At 46.4% G+C, this 17,218-nt stretch overlaps 1 protein-coding gene across 1 annotated transcript in view; it reads right to left on the reverse strand.

Annotated features, from left to right (window-relative positions):
- The window catches only part of LOC146860745 (uncharacterized), a 317,920-nt gene that overhangs the window by 109,421 nt on the left and 191,281 nt on the right, over positions 1 to 17,218 (reverse strand). The window contains exon 16 of the mRNA XM_085646168.1: positions 1,082 to 1,278. Within this exon, the coding sequence (XP_085502294.1) occupies positions 1,082 to 1,278 (197 nt within the window). The remainder of the gene's footprint in view (positions 1 to 1,081; positions 1,279 to 17,218) is intronic.

Genomic DNA, 17,218 nt, shown 5'->3' on the forward strand with positions numbered 1-17,218 from the left:
TGGTGAAATGTGAGCGGTGCACAAACTAACTAAAGCGGGTAGGGTAGTATTAGCCCTCTCGCTGTTCAAAAAAAGGGGGGGGGAAAGGTTTTAGATCGCCTACATAGGTAGTGTGTGCAAAAACCAGATTTGTTATGCCCCCTTTAGAACTGACCTAAAAACGGAGTAAAAGTTTCTCCATGAGTCTAAGGCGTAGGATGCCCACACCTTCTAGGGGGGTTGCTCAGGTGACGGCACTAGAAACCTGCCCAGTCCAGACGCCAGCTCGTAGGTGGAATGTGGGCCTGGTTTTGAAATATTTACATTATGTCCACCGTATTACCCTTACACGCTAAAGAGCTGCTTCTTGTAATGTAAATACTCTGCGTGAGCATTCCTTACTTAAGTACATTCTGACTGCTGGGTTGTAATAAAACTGGGTCCTCTCATCACCTCCTCCATAGCTCTGTCCTTGTCATCGAACTGCTATCAAAGGCGAGCCGTAGGGTTGTAGGAACCCTCTACAGTGAGTTGACAGACGCGGTTGCCTATAGCCTGGGCTGTGTCGCCACTAGGAATATCCAGCTCTACTTTGTCGCAACAGAATATGAATTCTACAGGATCTTGAGGGGAGCCTTTGGGTCTAGAGGGAACTGTGAAAACTGTATTAGGGCAGGGATGGCAGAGTTAAGGGTCTGGAAGTTATTTGGAAGTGTCTGGATATAGTTTTAGGGCAGGGTCGGTAGAGTGAGAGCTCGGAACAGCAGCGTGAATGTCTGGATGGCAGTGTGAGTGCCTGGACGCGTGTTTAAGGGCTGAGGACAGCATGATGGCGTGTGAGAACACAGAGGACAGTGTGAGTCCTGAAGGGAAGTGTGTGAGCACGGAGTACAGGGTGAGGCTGGGAAGTCAGCTTGAGAGGTGAGTTTCATGAGGGTGCCTAAAGGCTGGCTTGCCTTTGCCACTGTCCCAAAAGTCAGACCCCTAGAGTTGAAAATAGCCCTCTTCCGTGAACAATGATTTAGGGTAGAAGGGCGCAGAGCCACAATGGCACCAGGATACATTCCAACAAGTTTGCATTCTTATCATGAGATCCTCTTACCCAAACATGGCCTTTTCCTGCAGCATGGCAGCCAGCAGCGCTTGCTTCTCTCCATCAAAGCAGAAGGCCTTCATGCTCTCCAAGTTCTGCTTCAAGACTACGCGGGAGGTGCTGGTGAAGAGCTCACCATTCACGAAGGCGGTTAGGAAGCCCAAGTCACTGAGGTCTTTCGCAGACAAAGGACCACTGTACATCCCCTGAAACGAAATGGTAACACTTGGCCCAAACAGCACATCTCAGCAGAGATATTTAATCACTAACCACCGTACATTTTGTGTGTACCTTTGTCTCTTAATGGAGCTATCCACACTTGGAGTATGAATTATCAGAAATAGCATCTCCTTATGCTAGTGTGAAAAGAATAAAGCTACCTCTACAGTGACTCTGTAGGCATTTTGCAATTGTAAACTTTGCGCGTACCTTGATACCTACTGTGGTAGGAACAGAAACATCTGACGTGGGTCATTCAGAGCTTTAGTATGTTGGTACCATGTATGCAAGGGTGCTTCATAGGCAGCACGTCACTCCACCCCACACGTGTGCTCACTTTCAACACTCTCTGTATTGAAAGAAGGGGACACTCTGTGTGTTCATTTGGCCGGAGGCTGAGGGATCAGCAGGAGGATGTTGGTCATGAAAAAGAAACTATGTGTAATACTCGTTCTCTACTTTGAAAGTAGCTTCCACAGCAACTGAAAAAGAGAAGAGGAGGAAGAGACGGCAGTATGGTTTGCTTAGGTTAAGAAATCCATGGCAAAATGTAGCAATGCCATAGGACAAAGCCTTGAGGTCAGTCCATGTAGCCACACAGCAAATATCTCTGACAGATACATGGCAGAGTATTCTTAGGTCTGGTAGGTCATCTTAGGTCTGGTGGAGTGTCTTTGGACACTGCATGGAGATGGTGTTTCATGCAGAGTGTAGCAATGGGTGATACATAATGCAATGTATCTGGCAATGGGGGCCTTAGCTGGCTCAAACAGAAAGCCAGTAGAATTGATGTCCCTGGTTCTATCAAGGTAAAAGCGCAAATTGTGCCTGTGGTTAAGCTTGTACCATGTTTCAGCCAGGGAACAATGGGGACATAGAAAGAACAATGGAAGAGCAACCTCCTTGTTGAAAGGATTGCTGACAGTACTTTTGAAACAAAGGTGGGATAAGTTCTCAGGACCACCTTGTCCTGGTGGAAACTTCAAATTGTTCTGAGGTTCAAAGAGTTCGCAGCTCACTTTTGCACATAGACAATGTTATGCTCTCAGGAAAGAGGTCTTCCATAAAAGAAGCTGCAGGTCAAAGGAGGCTAATTACACAAAAGGTTAATACATCAGTCTGGCCAGAACAAAGTGGAAGTCCCAAGAGTATGTGGGGAATATGAATTGAAGAAGCCAATGTCAACATAGCTGCAGAGAATCACCACTTTGCTTCTTGATTTGATTTGAGTTTTAGAAAGCCCGAACAAATACCCTGAGGCGTCTCAGCGCCTTTTCATCTACAAGAGGGCCATGGTATTGTCTGAGTGGCTCAGGATCACTCTGGTAGGGTTTCGACATTAGAGAGGCTGTGTGTAGCACTAGCATACTTATGTGAAGAGGCAACTTTTAATTCTCTATGAGTCCACTGATGAGAGAGATATTCACAATGTGACTCTCACCTATACTCTGATTAATCTGTAATGACCACAAGCTGTGGATTTGAAGGCGGAAGGAGCATCTCATTAGAAAGTTGAAATTGTGTGCATTTAGTTGTGAGGGTTGGCTCTGGATCGTAGTATTTGAATGGGTTTGTACTGGTTGTATAGCAGCTGGTCTCAATATTCCACCAGGTGGAGTTACAGGATATCAGTGTGGATCTTGGTATGGGACGCCTCCCCTCTGCAGGATGTCTGCAGCTCAAGAGGCCTCTGAAACCACAAGGTTGACACAATCATGTTGCTAATTAAATGATTCAATGCCTGGCTCATGGCAGTGTCCCTTGCTGGAAGAGATCAGGCGTTCACCAGGCCAGATTACAGGATTGCTCCAACAACCTGGATTCTATAGGGCGCACCAAGAAGTAGGTCTAAATAAACAGGGTCAGAATTAGGCTTGCCTCTTTCTCCACCTTTGTCCTTGTTTAGTTCAGCCAAGTATCCAAGGAGGAACTTCTGTTGCTACAGAAATGTTGATAATGAGACCACGATCTTGGTAAAAATCTGTGAGCTGCATTGAGACCAAATGACAGAGTCCTTTACTTGTAGTTTTAGTTTCCTATTGTAAAAAGCTGGTTTGTCTTGAAGAAGGAACCTTTCGCCATACTTCAGGGCTTTCATGGAATACCTTCTGGGGCTTGGGTGACTTAGATGCAGGCAGCTCCGCTGCGGTTGGAGTTGGCCTCCTGAGATGGTGGCATTGGAATTCTTGGTCTCTAATGGGCAGAGAGAGTGACATTGTCCTTAAATTGATGCATCTACTCTTTGATTGCCAGTAGGTACTTAAAAACGAAGAGATATCTGGTGATGGTGTAGGAAAAAAGGACAGCCTAGCTTTGAATAACTAGAAGGAATTTTCCATGTGGAAGTGGGAAGCGTGATCTTAATGGTAGTAGGTGAATGGCACTTATTAATTTTCCTGTATGAGTGACCATTCAATACAGCTCAAAGACCTAATCCACTGAGACAGCTAATTTGAGTTTCTTCAACATTTGGCATACGATCGGAAGATGTAAACCATGACTGCCAATGCATGGACAGATCAGAGTTCCTGTTCTTGGTGACAATTGTATTCTTGTGTAAAAAACATGAGCTGAAATTATTAGCAGAAGCAAACAACGCATTGTTACCAGCAGTACAAGAATGGTGAAGAAGATAAACAGTTCAACCATTAGGATAAAATTGTGTGATTATATGAATATATGATAATGTGTATACTTATTCTCCTACCTAGCACTACCTACACTATTGAGAGCATAGTGAGCGTGCCCTCTGCCAGATCTCTTGGGAAAACCCAACACCTGTATATGCTATGTCAGGAAGACAGTCTGGTGTAGAACAGACCGTCGTCCTTTGCAGAATAGAGATTGAAGTCAGCAGGGCTGCATCTCAGTCACAAGCAAAGCGTTCCAGTATAATCCATAGAAGTGCTCCTCTACCGCCTTTAGCTCAGAGGTGTTTTATATGATAAAAGCACTGTTGCAATCGCACTGTGTCAGAGGTGCAGCACTGATGTGATTATTTGTCTTGCGACTCAGAACATCATGCTCAATGTTTCTAGCCTTAGACGGAGTGTTCTTATTAACTTGATAAAATGCCAACTAAGAAATGTACTGCCTTCAGAATGATTTCTAAGTATGCTATCATGTACATTCAAAGCATGTGGAAAATCACAGTTTAGAATAGTTATAAAGTTTAAACGTGTAACTAAAATGGTGATTTGTGCTCGGGCCCTGTTGAACCCCACAATAGTACCAATAAGATCCCCGCCATAAATGTTTTTTGAGCAGCATCTTTTTTACCCAGGTTAAACTTCTCCTAAGCATATTGTGAGAGCAAAGAGGTGCACTATGACATGCAGCTGTTGAGCTTATGTATCTCATAGCTGGCCAAGATAGCACTGGTTTTGGCATCAGTGGGAGAGTATTGGGGTTTGGAACTTTCGCCCCATTTATTGTAAAACACTTGACCTCCTTATACATGTGTAAAAATGACACCTTACCCTCCAGGGAAGGGATCATCCTCACACCAAAATGAGCTAGGTAATTCCTAGAGATAAAGCCTGGGTTCGTTTTGGGGCACATCTAAGGACTTTAAGACTGCAGTTCACATAAGTCTGCTCAAGAACTTGGGACTCAATTGCCAAGATTGCCTTTGTTGGAGGAGCAGTTGCCGCCACTAAAGTAAAACGGCCTAATTCTTTGGTAGGTGTGCCAGGCGCTCAATGGTGCAGATGGAGTGATCGGTGCCAGAACTGGCAGCTGGACCACTACAAGTTGACCTGGTTGAGATGGGGGATAAGACCTTAGACTGGTCCTTCTGTCTTGGCACAGGGGATTATGGAAGCTGCACCGGAGATCACAAGAAGTGCAGCTGCACTGAAGGCTGTAGAATCAGGATGGTCTCTCTAGCCTTCAGCTTCTCACTTGCAGCGTCCAAGAAACTAGAAGATCTTGTTTTTTCTATATGTACATGGTCATTGGATTTAATTTTTCTTTAATTGTTTTGTGGTTACTTTACTGGAAAAATCACTCAAAATAGACTGATTTTACTATCTTAAGTTATACCTCTTGTGGACATTGTTACACTATATGGACACAGAGCTGGGCTTGACGTTCTCGTACAACTTGCATGATTCACTACTGTGAACTAAGGTTTAGTTAACTGATCCATGCTCAGTAAGGGAGATTTGTTTCACCTCCTGATGCAATGGGCCTGCAGCATACTGCCCAGAAGTAAAGACTGACTTGATACTATAGTTCAGCAGAGGCTTTGGACCTCCCCCACCAAAGTAAGGAGATGGGCACAACACAATATTCAACAGGGTCTCTGGAGCACGCAAAACTTTGGCCCCAGAGAAAACTTGAGGTCTCTTCCCTGAACCATGATAAGAGGTTATGGCTGGTAAAAATTGTTTTCAGGTAACATGGAAAAATGGTCTTGTAACACAGTATTTTCACCTTTCCAGGGCTTATACCCTGTGTCGGTGATGGTCTCATTCAAGTGGGAGTAGAGAGTGTGCCAGTCCTCTCTTGACTATTCCAGCATACCATTACTGTGCAGGCAAGGCAGAGGTACTGGAGGGACATCATACCGATGGAAAACACACAGTGCACATGTGCATTGGTGATCTGTTTCACAAATAAGAGACACAGAGAGTGCTCAAGTCAACTCTGAAGTCGGTGAAACAACATATGTGCTTTGAGCAAAGATGATTATAAAGCTAAAAAAACGTAGAGGGTCGACAGCAAGGCTCCACATTATTAACCTGCTGAGTGCAAGAGAAGCAGGTTCCAAAGCACACTTTTTTGGTAGGAAACAAAGGAACTGACAAGGATGCACATACGTAGCAGAAAAGATGGGGGCATGCCACCGATGACAAATGACATGCGTGCACAGAAAACCTCTGCATTAACATGTTTATGTGCAGTTTCTGTCCACCCACTAGGTGACAGAGTGTGCCCCTAGCTGACAATGGGAAAGAACCTGTACCTAGGAGTAAACAATGCAAACCCCTCACTGTGAGTGGGAGATAGGAATACATCTGTAGTGGGAGCAAATTTCTCAGTTTGCGTCTCCTTCAGCCTTTATTACTGTCCAAAAGCAATTCCTTGTGTGGTTAAGTGTGAGTCAAGGTTGTATCTCCCTGTCAGTCTGTGGTAGTGTGAGATCGTGATGTGTATCACATACTCTGTGCAACCGTGAGGCAGCAATACTTATCTCCTTGTCTGCGAAGGTGTGCAGCACAGCTTCATCAGCCTGTGTGCGCCTGAAACTAAGGGCCTGATTTAGATCTTGGCGGACGGGTTACTCCATCACAACGATGACAGATATCCCATTGGACATAATATAAATCCCATTATATCCTATGGGATTTATATTTTGGGGGACGGGATATTTCTCACCGTTGTGATGAAGTAACCCGTCCGCAAAGATCTAAATCCAGCCCTAAGCGTGAGACAGGTGGAAATGCGCCTTGTTCGGAGCTAGTTAAACCCAAGCCATGTTCTGTTACCCTGTGATAGTGTCACATCTCGCCTCAAGACATGAGATTAGTTTTTTCCTTACTTTTCCTTTCATTATACCTAGTTCTGACTAGGAACGTGGTTACTTAAAACCCCATTCTTCATTGGGTTTCAACTGTGCTTCATTGGGTTAGGCTGCGCACCATTTAAATTCAGCACATTTTATTTGGCAAGCCTGCAACTTAATCCTCTTTCACCCAAAACAGGAAACTGATTCATTGAGTTTCAGGAGTACCCTGTGTGCCAATTTGAATAACTTTTTGCCCTGTGGAGTTTTGTTCAATCACTTTGTGGATATTCTCTTGATGGTAGCTTCTTTGTTTGGCCACAATGCGCTGGTAAGGCAGGCTTCAGTAATCCAGGCTAGATCAATGCTGACCCACATGGATGCAGGAGGCGGTATCGTCAATTAAAATAGAAATGAAGAAAAGTTTTGATGGGCATGAATTGCTCTTTTTCATGGAATCTGCAACCATGTATCTGAAGGCAGTGGTGTAGAGTGGGTGGAGCTACAGGGGCGTTTGCCCAGGGAGCAAAATTCTTAGCGGTGCAACATTTTAAAATAAAAGTGGAAGGATAATTGCCTTGCCCCAGGCGCTGTTAACCCACACTACTCCGCTGTCTGAAGGTGCTCCTTCCCTTCAAAAAAACACTGTTTTTTGCATTGGATAATCTTTGCAATTAATAAACTGACTGTATTTTTCTGGACCATTATTTTCGAGAGCCCGAATGTGAGGGATTGCAGCGGGACACTCCTAAACAAATGTGTGTTGGCATAAATACCTTCTTTATTCACAAGGTATGGGGCGCTAAAAGTAAATGTTCCTGTAATGTAGCCAGGATTTTGATATCAACAGCCAAGCAAGCTGGCTTCAAATAATACATTTGCTTCTTCTCACATCAGAGAAGGAGGCTTGAACCCTTTTTTATTGCACTGTGCTCCCTTTTAGTATTGGGCTGAGTTCATTCCTGAATAGTTTGCTATTGAGAAATAGCTACAATACTGTGAGATATTGTGGCTTCTAAAACCTCTTCTCTTGCAGCAGACCAGTTGCTACATGGGTAAAAGAATGAGTAGAGAAGCCACATTTTAGAAAGGTCAACATGGATCAAATTGTTCTTTACAGCTATGGTCTTATTGCAATCTTCCAGTGGCTTCTGGGAACGTATGAACAGATATTTGTCTACAAGCAGCAGTTGTTGTCAGCGAACAGTCACATGCTAGACTGATCCCAGCCTGACTTCCCGCCCCAGTCATGGAACAGAGATGGCCCTGCGGCTGCTATAGGGTTTTTGGTCAGTCCGCCCATGATGGTCGTCCTAGTTGCTTGTGCTCGTGGATGTGCTGCAGCTTTTAAAAGTGTAGATTAATCTGTCCTTCCAGACCACCTTTCTGCGAGAACCAGGGTCTCGAACACCAGTGCTTCAGCTCATTCATGGCTGAAAGGAGACACTATTGTGAATGGAAGTACAGCAGGGCCAAGGAAAGATATTTTCAAAGCGTACATTTGCGGCTTGGGATACCAATGGATCGCCTCATTCCTTGCTGCATTTCAACACCTACATGCATACATTTATGGGCACCTTTATATTCTTGTACAGATAATATACAGGTGTATCAGAGGTCCATAAGGTTGGTTTGCCTCATTACGGGAGATCTGCAGGAAGCGAAGTTAGACAACTAAAATTGAATGGAGCCAAAATGGAGGAACTATTTCTAGATTTGCACCACCTCCTTAACAATCTGTCTTCTGTCACAGACTCCTTTGATCTTTTTAACCTTACTCTGCAATTGATCTGGATATGTGGAACCTGAGGGTTCTCCAAGATGATGATCTCAGTATGAAAGATGGGTGCTGCCTTTAGAGGGCTTTTCTTTTTCATTTGCCTCTGCGCAATATGTTAGGCTGCTTCTGAAGGTACATTAGTCCTGGGCTAGTTGTCTCTCTGATGGATGAAAAAAAAAAACCCTCCTGATATTCTAAGATTGTTGTTACCTGTGAAGATAAGGACCTCTTTTAAGATCCAGGGTATGACCTACAAGTGTCTCTGTGGTAGTTACCATCAAGTTGCGCAAGCAGATCTGGCACGATGCACTTGGTCACACACTTCACTCTTCAAACCTTCAGCTTTTAGATGCTCCTCCTCACCACTCTTAGGTTATCTGGTTACATAGAGGCTGAGTCAGGAATACCAAAGACAGAATATCGAAGGGTCACAATATCATGACTGGATATTGACAGACAACATATTGAAAGGATAATGTTACTTACCCAGTAAGCATCTGTTCCTAGCATGTAGAGCTGTAGATTCACATGCTTTGAATACTCCTGCCATTTAGTGTTGGATCCGGTTGTCTGCAAGTTGTTTTTCTTCAAAGAAGTCTTTCCAGTCACGAGGTAAGGTGACTCCTACTTTTGGTGATAGCGTGCATGGGCATCGAACTCACTGTTAGATTGTTTTCCCACAGAGGATGAGAATGGAGTTAGTAAGTGTAGAATAGAGAGGTCCATGTGTATGAATGTAATTTGAGAACTAAAACAACTACAGGAGACCAGGGAGGTAGGTGGGCGCATGTGAATCTACAGCTTTACATGCCAAGAACAGATGCTTACTGGGTAAGTAACATTATCCGTTCGAGGCATGTGAACTGTAGATCACATGCTTTGCATAGACTATACAGCAGTATGCTCCCAAAGCGGTGGCTAACCTGTAGTGGTTGTAGTTGTGTGAAACAGTTTTTTTAGCACTGCTTGGCCTACATTTGCCTGTTGTCTTACTGACACATCTACGCAATAGTGTTTGGTGAATGTGTGTGGTGTAGACTATGTTGCTGCCTTACAGATGTCGGCTAGGGGAATATTCTTCAAGAAGGTGATAGTAGCCCCTATTTTGCGAGTGGAATGCGCTCCAGGAGGTATTATTAAAGATCTTTTTGCTTTGGCATAACATGTTTGGATACATTTTACAATCCATCTTGCAATACCTGATTCCGATATGGGATTGCCTTTCTGTGGTGGAGAAAAAGCAACAAATAGTTGCATTGTTTTTCGAAATTCTTTGGTTCTTTCTACATAATATAGTATAGCTCTTCAGGTAACTCAACTGATTGATTGAATGAAAAAGACAGAAACTACCTTAGGGAGAAATTTAGGATTGGTTCGAAGAACCACCCTATCTTTGTGAAGTTGAAAGAAAGGCTCTTGTATAATTAGTGCCTGAAGTTCACCAACTCTCCTTAGTAAGGTTATTGTTATGAGGAAAGCAACCTTCCATGAGAGAAATTGTAACTGACATTTGTGCATTGGTTCAAAAGATGGACCCATTAGCCTTGTAAGAACTATGTTTAATTCCACTCTGGTCCAAGTGGAACTCTTGGTGGCATCACCCTTTTTAATCCTTCCATGAAGGCTTTAATTACTGGTACTCTGAATAAAGATAAGTGTTGTCTATTTTGCAAGTATGCGGTTACTGCTGCTAAGTGTAGACAAATGGATGTGTAAGCCAATTACAGAAGTATCAAACAGATTCATATTATTGTTTTTACAATAGATAACAAACGGTTTCCCTTTTGCAGCATAACATGCTCTAGTAGTAGGGTTTCTAGCCTCTTTGAGAATATTCAAAAGCCTGGTGGTAGTTGTAAATAACCAAACTCTATGACTTCAGGAGCCAAATCGCTAGGTTGAGTTCTTTGGGATTTGAATGTCTGATTGCCCCATGGCTCTGAGTGAGGAGACTGGGTGTGAGATGTAGCTTATGATGTGGAACCACCAACAGTTCTCACAGGGTGGTGTACCAAGGTTGACGAGCCCATGTGGGTTCTACTAAGATCAGTGTGAGGGATGTTTGTCTGAGCTTCTGAACTAATAATGGAATTAGTGGGAGATGCAGAAAAGCGTAGGCAAATATCCCTGACCAATTCATCCATAGAGCATTTAGCTTTGGATGGATGGTGAGGGAACCTGGATGAAAAGTTTGGGCATTTTGTGTTGGTATTGTGGCAAAGAGATCTATCTGTGGAAATCCCCATTGTTGAAAGTAGGGAAGAAGAACTTGGGGATGAAGTCCCCACTCATGAACTTGCTACCTGCTGAGCAGGTCGGCAATTTGATTGTCTACTCCTGGAAGGTGTTCTGCTAGGAGATACATTCTGTGAAGAATTGTCCAAATGCTTTGTGCAAGGCGGAACAGCTGGAGAGAGTGTGTCCCTCTCTGCTTCTGTAGATAGTACATCGCTGTCATGTTGTCAGTGTGGACTAGGACAGTTTTGCTTAGAAGGTGAGTGTGAAAAGCCTTGAGTGCTAGGAACACCGCTAGACGCTAATCGTGGTACCTATTGCCGGGTAGCACCAGGATGCATCCAATCTTGTATGGTGGTATTTGGGGGAGTAAAATGAATATTTCCTATCTCTACCGTGTTGCAGCCACTATATGTCTACTAGTTCCCAGTGTGCCATCCACTCCTTTAACCCCGCCGCTATCTTGTGTGCCCGAGATCCCGGAAAGGGGGGGTGAGACCTATCCAATTGTACATCTGCAATACAATTAAAATTCCACCCCTAGTACTACCTGCCCTATCTTAATGTCAGCTAGGTGAGCAGAAAGGGAAGACAAATAAGGGATCTGATCCTGGTTGGGGACATAACAGCAGCCAGAGTGATCTCCTGGCCTAGCAGGCGCCCCGCTAGCAGTACATATCTTCCCTCCTTGTCAATCAGCGTACGTGTTGCCTCAAAAGGAACCCTGGCGGGGCGTGACCGGGCAAGATGGCCGATCGGAGGTAGACCGTCTCGGCTCCTGGTCCACGCGCTGTTCCGGACACGAAAATGGCAGCTGGGTGAACCTAAGAACGCCACAACTATCACCCACCTATGTCGGAAGATGTGAGGCGTCAGCGGCGGGCCCTTTTCTGACTCAGACGCTGAGAAATTGGCCCGTTTGAGCTCCGAGTTGTCTGGAGGAGAGAGGCCAGCATCTGCTGACATGGCGGCCGGAGTCCCGCCGTAGCGAAAAAGCAAGCCCCTACCTCCGGAGGGGGCGCGGGGACACCGGATCTCGCCCGGGAGGCTTATCGCCAAGACTGAGGTATCGCACAGCTCAAATCAGCTAGCGGTGAAGTGCGGCTTTCACTGGGACTTCCCTCGCCACGCGTGCCTGACTTAAACATGGCGGCCGCGTTTCTGTAGATGACGCCTGCTGGCGCCTTCAGCGACTTGGGGCCCTGGTCTTTTCGCGCACTCTTCATCAGGGCTGCCACCTATACTCTAAGTAGCGGATCCCTCCCTGCAGACCCCGAGGGGCCACCACACACTCGCAATGGCCCTGGGGGTTTGGGGCGCTGCTCCTCATCGACTCCTCAGTGCAGTTCCATCATGCCTGCACCGCCATAGACGACGCTTGTGTAACGCTATCCACTGAACGTAGGCCCCGGGTCTGCGGCCTCTACTAGACTCAGATCATTGCGCACCTGTCTCCTGCTCCTCTCAATGAAGCTCTCTTTGGACTGACTCCTCTTGCCTACAGGAGATGTGAGGAGTGCTGTGCACTGCCTGTTGGGCCATCCACTCTCTAACTGGCGATCTCGCTCCCAAGTTACGCCGACAGTCCCTCCTGATCACGCCACGGCTAGACCAACGTGCCCCTGGTAGCGGTCCTCCACTATCCCACGGATACTGCTTCTTGATATTCTGAAGCATGCCCCTGCGCACCACTGTAGGCCACAAACCAACTGGGACCCTGCACATTCGCCTCCTCAGTGGAACCTCGGCGCAGCTCTTTTGGCTCCATCCATATGCCGCCAAAGAAGACAACAGATAAGACGCCACATAAAGTATCAGACTTTTTCGCATCTGCAGAAAAACGATCGACACTACGCAGCGAAGTGGGATCTGCAGCAATGGCTCTCATGAAGTCGGACCTCCTTAACATGTTCAAGGATTTTAAATCTGAACTGCGCAAAGACATTAGCCAAGACATTAAATCCTCCATAGACCAACTGCGGTCAGATTTGACCGAGCGTTTATCCTCCTTACAACAGGAGTTCTTGACCTCGAGTCACAACACCAGGAGCTGAAACAATTCTCTACCGAGATGAGAGAAGATGTCCGTACCCTCAAGGACCAGCTGCACATGGCGCAACTTAAGGCTGAAGATCTTGAAAATAGAGCACGGCGGGAGAACATACGATGCGGGACTTGAAGGAGGGTGCAGAGGGGCCTGATCTGGAGGCCTTCTTGGTGGGCCTCTTCTTGGAAGTGCTGGCCCCACAGACCCTTAAAATAAAGCTAGACAGAGCCCACCGGGTCGGTTCTCTGCAGCAAGGCGAGAAAAAGAGGCCTTGTGACATCCTGGCGAAGTTCCACTCGTTTAAAGTCAAGGAAGTGGTGCTTCAGGCGACCAGGTCGAAGGGCTCCATCTCATTTCAGGGTAACTCCTGCACCATCTACCAGGACATAGCGCCAACTACCTTGGCCAGGAGACAGCAGCTCAGACCCGTCACCGCTAAACTGAGAGACGACAATATCAGATACAGGTGGACCTACCCCTTTGGACTCAGCTTCGAATTTCAGAATAAACGACGCCACGTCACCGACCTACAGGAAGGTTTAGACCTCCTGGGCCTTCCCGCTGGTGAGGTGGGCCCTCCCCAAGGTAACGATGGAGATTCTGCTCGACGATCAACTTCAACCTCTGCCTGGTTCGCGGGATCGCGTAGGGGATGTCGATGAACTCTCATGGCTTACGCCACATAACTGTCCTTCACAGGTTACGAACTGAGTCATACTGAAACCGCTGTCTCCAGACGCACCCAGTGGTGGCCGACAGGAGTAGGTCTATACCCAGGCTACCCTGCCCTGGGGCCCCCGGCTTCCCTCCTATGGGGGCTTTGGTCACCCGTCCGGACGATAGGGAAGCTGAGGACATTGATGGATCCTTCCGAAGGACCGGTGCTGCCTCCTTACTTCTATGACATGCAGGTTTGAGGGCTGAGACTTTGGGTACCTTTGGTTATCTCGTGTTCGCTGAGATATTGCTATACGTTATGTTCCTCATTGTGGATAACTTTCTGCTGCGGTTCCGTTAGGTATAGATGAATATAGAGACTTCTCCTTCAGCCGCAATATTTTGTTTTCATAAGTGTCTTTCTCCGGGACGGGCGTGGATGGGGTCCTCGGACCTGTCGTCCCCCCTGGCTCCTACAGGGTCGTTTCAGCCCCTCAAGGGAACCATTTTGTAGGGCTTGTATTGTATATTTTTTCAAGTTTATTCTTTTTTTTTTTCCTTAGAGGTTGAGGGGGGAGTGGGAGGGACATGGTGGCGGCTTTTTAACAGTGAGTTCTGAGGGGTTCTTGGATATCTACACTTACACTGCAGGCTCGTTCTGGCTGTCCGCATTATCCTGGGGAGGGACTAAGGCCAGAGATCTGTTGGGGCCACTGAAGCTTCTGGCGAGCAGTGATCTTTTCCCTATTTCATAATGCCGATTGTTATTGGTACCTGGAATGTAAGGGGTCTTAACTCCCCCCAAAAACGCCACAAGGTATGGAAATACATTATAGACCACCATCTTGACATAGTAGCCCTGCAGGAGACGCACTTAACCAGAGCAGAAGACACGCGCCTCAAGCATAAACACTTCCCATTGATATATAGGTCCTCCGCCCAGACGAAACACAGGGGAGTGGCGATCATGTTTCGCTCCTCCATTCAATTTCAGCCTCTGGGAGTCCAACATGATAAAGATGGCCGCTGGGTTATGATCAAGGGTCACCTGCGAGGGAAAATTTGCACTTTTGCAGCAGTATATGCCCCTAATACTGGACAGACGGTCTTCCCGCACACATTTTTGGGGAAATTAATAGATTTTGCGGAGGGCCCACTGATCCTCATGGGTGACTTTAATTTGATCTGGCAGAAGGAACTGGATAGTACATACACGCAACGCTCGGACATGGGCTCCTTCTCCCTGGACACACAGCAGCGACTTCACGACATGGGGCTTCTAGACTCTTGGCGCACTCTCTACCCTCAGACCCGAGACTTTACGTTCTACTCACATGTTCACCATACATACTCTCGGCTTGATTACATTTTTATTAGTCAATCATTGCAAGGCACCCTGCAGGAGGCCAAGATATTCCCCCTTTCTGTATCAGATCATAGTCTGCTCTCTGTTAGTCTTACTTGGGGTGGGAACGCCTCGACTACCCCCAGGTGGGTCTTCCCGGCGTCGCTCACCAGAGACAAGGAATCCTGTACCAAACTCCGAGAAACCATTGCTGAATTCATTGCTATTAATAAGCCGGAAGACACGTCGGAATATACCACTTGGGACACACTTAAGGCGTTCGTTAGAGGGAAATGTATTGCCCTTAATGCAGCTTTGAATAAGCAGCACACTAGAGAACGGGAGGAACTGGAGACAGAGCTTTCTTCTCTTGAACAAGCCCATAAATTGAACCCCACCAGGCAAACTCTTCGAAATCTAACGGCGATCCGTGGTAAACTCCGGGCTATATATAATAACAAAGCAGAATTTACGCTCCTTAAACTCAGGCAACTATCATATACTCAGGGCAACAAAATTGGTAAACACCTTGCCAGACAGCTCAAAGATAAAAGGGAAAGAGAGTACATAGGAGGCTTTCAGGGCCCCTCTGGAGACATCACACATAAAGACGAGGACAAGGCCGAGATATTTGGCTCTTTTTATGAACATCTATACTCTGGAGAGACGTTAGACTCGACTACCCAACAAGCCTATCTCCAGAATCTATCCTTACCCCAGGTATCTGAAATGTGGAACAAATTGCTCACCGCCCCTATCACCACAGACGATATTACCGCTGCCATTAAAGCCCTAAAAATCCACAAAGCCCCTGGACCGGAAGGCTATACCGCTCTCTTTTATAAGACATTTTTCCCTGACATCAGCCCACATCTAGCACGACTTTTTAATAGGATGGCAGAGGGCGGCGCGACCTCCGGCACCATGTCGGAAGCCGTAATCTCAGTGATACCTAAGCCAGGGAAGGACCCTCACCGATGCGCCTCTTATAGGCCTATCGCCTTACTTAATCTTGACATCAAATTGTATTCCTCTATCATAGCCAGACGACTAAATAACCTCATGCCCGACCTCATCCACCCTGACCAGTCTGGATTCATTAAGGGTCGCCAAACACATGACAACACCCGTAGCATTATCCATCTGATAGAGAAGGCCAACAGATGCCAAATCCCTGCACTTCTAGTTGGTCTGGACGCTGAGAAAGCCTTTGACAGGGTCGACTGGAGGTTTATGTTCCACACTCTTACAGCATTCGGATTCTCTCCTAAATTTCTTAATATGATTCGAGCTATCTCCTTCCCCGTTCTAATGTGGTGGTGAATGGGATCCAATCTTTCTTCTTTGTCCACTCTAGAGGCACCCGGCAGGGATGTCTCCTTTCACCCCTGCTTTTTGCTCTCAGTATTGAACCGTTGGCACTAGCAATCAGGGCTAATCCTGGCATCCATGGGCTACCATTCACAGGGGAGTCCCATAAAATTTCTTTGTATGCAGACGATGTCCTCCTGTCTCTATCTGAACCGGCAACGTCACTCTCATATGTGGAATCCAAGCTAGAACGCTTCGAAGCAGTAGCAGGTTTTAAAATAAATCTAGATAAATCATATATCCTCAACCTCACTCTTCCACCAGAGGAAATCCATAGACTTCAGTCTCTTACGACACTCACATGGGCCACTTCCTCCATTCATTACCTGGGAGTCCAGCTGACATCCACATTAGAGAAGCTTTACGCTGCCAACTTCCCCCCCATCCTCGCACGAATACAAACAAAACTCACGAAATGGAAACCCCTCTTCCTGTCATGGCTGGGCCATATACACGCCGTGAAGATGACACTTCTTCCTAAACTCCTTTACCTATTTCAGGCCTTCCCCATCGAATTAGATAGTGACTTCTTCCGTAGAGTGAAAGCTATGATCTTACGCTTCATCTGGCAGTGGGGGTGGGCCCACTTCTCCTCCTCTCTACTGCGTCGCTCTCGCAAGGAGGGAGGAGTGGGACTCCCAGACATTCACTTGTATTACAAAGCTGTCCAGCTGAGAGTCCTGGTAGAATGGTCGAAACAAACCTCCGATAAACACTGGTTACATATGGACCGAAGTGTGACGGGACGGACCGTATGGGACCTGGTGTGGTGGCCTAGAGGGGATAGACCTAAGAACACGTACATCAGCACTCCTACACGCACCACCCTGAGAGTATGGGACTCAGTCTCGGGTGACGACAGGTGGACTTCGTTCCCCTCTCCATTTACACCACTTCATTTCAACCCGGCATTCCTCCCAGCTTTACATGAAGGACCCTTTGACGCCTGGAGGGAGGGAGGTTGTTTAACCTTGAAACACTCA

The sequence above is a fragment of the Triturus cristatus genome, chromosome 3_1 (genome assembly GCF_964204655.1).
Source record: "Triturus cristatus chromosome 3_1, aTriCri1.1, whole genome shotgun sequence".
NCBI classification, from domain to species: domain Eukaryota; kingdom Metazoa; phylum Chordata; class Amphibia; order Caudata; family Salamandridae; genus Triturus; species Triturus cristatus.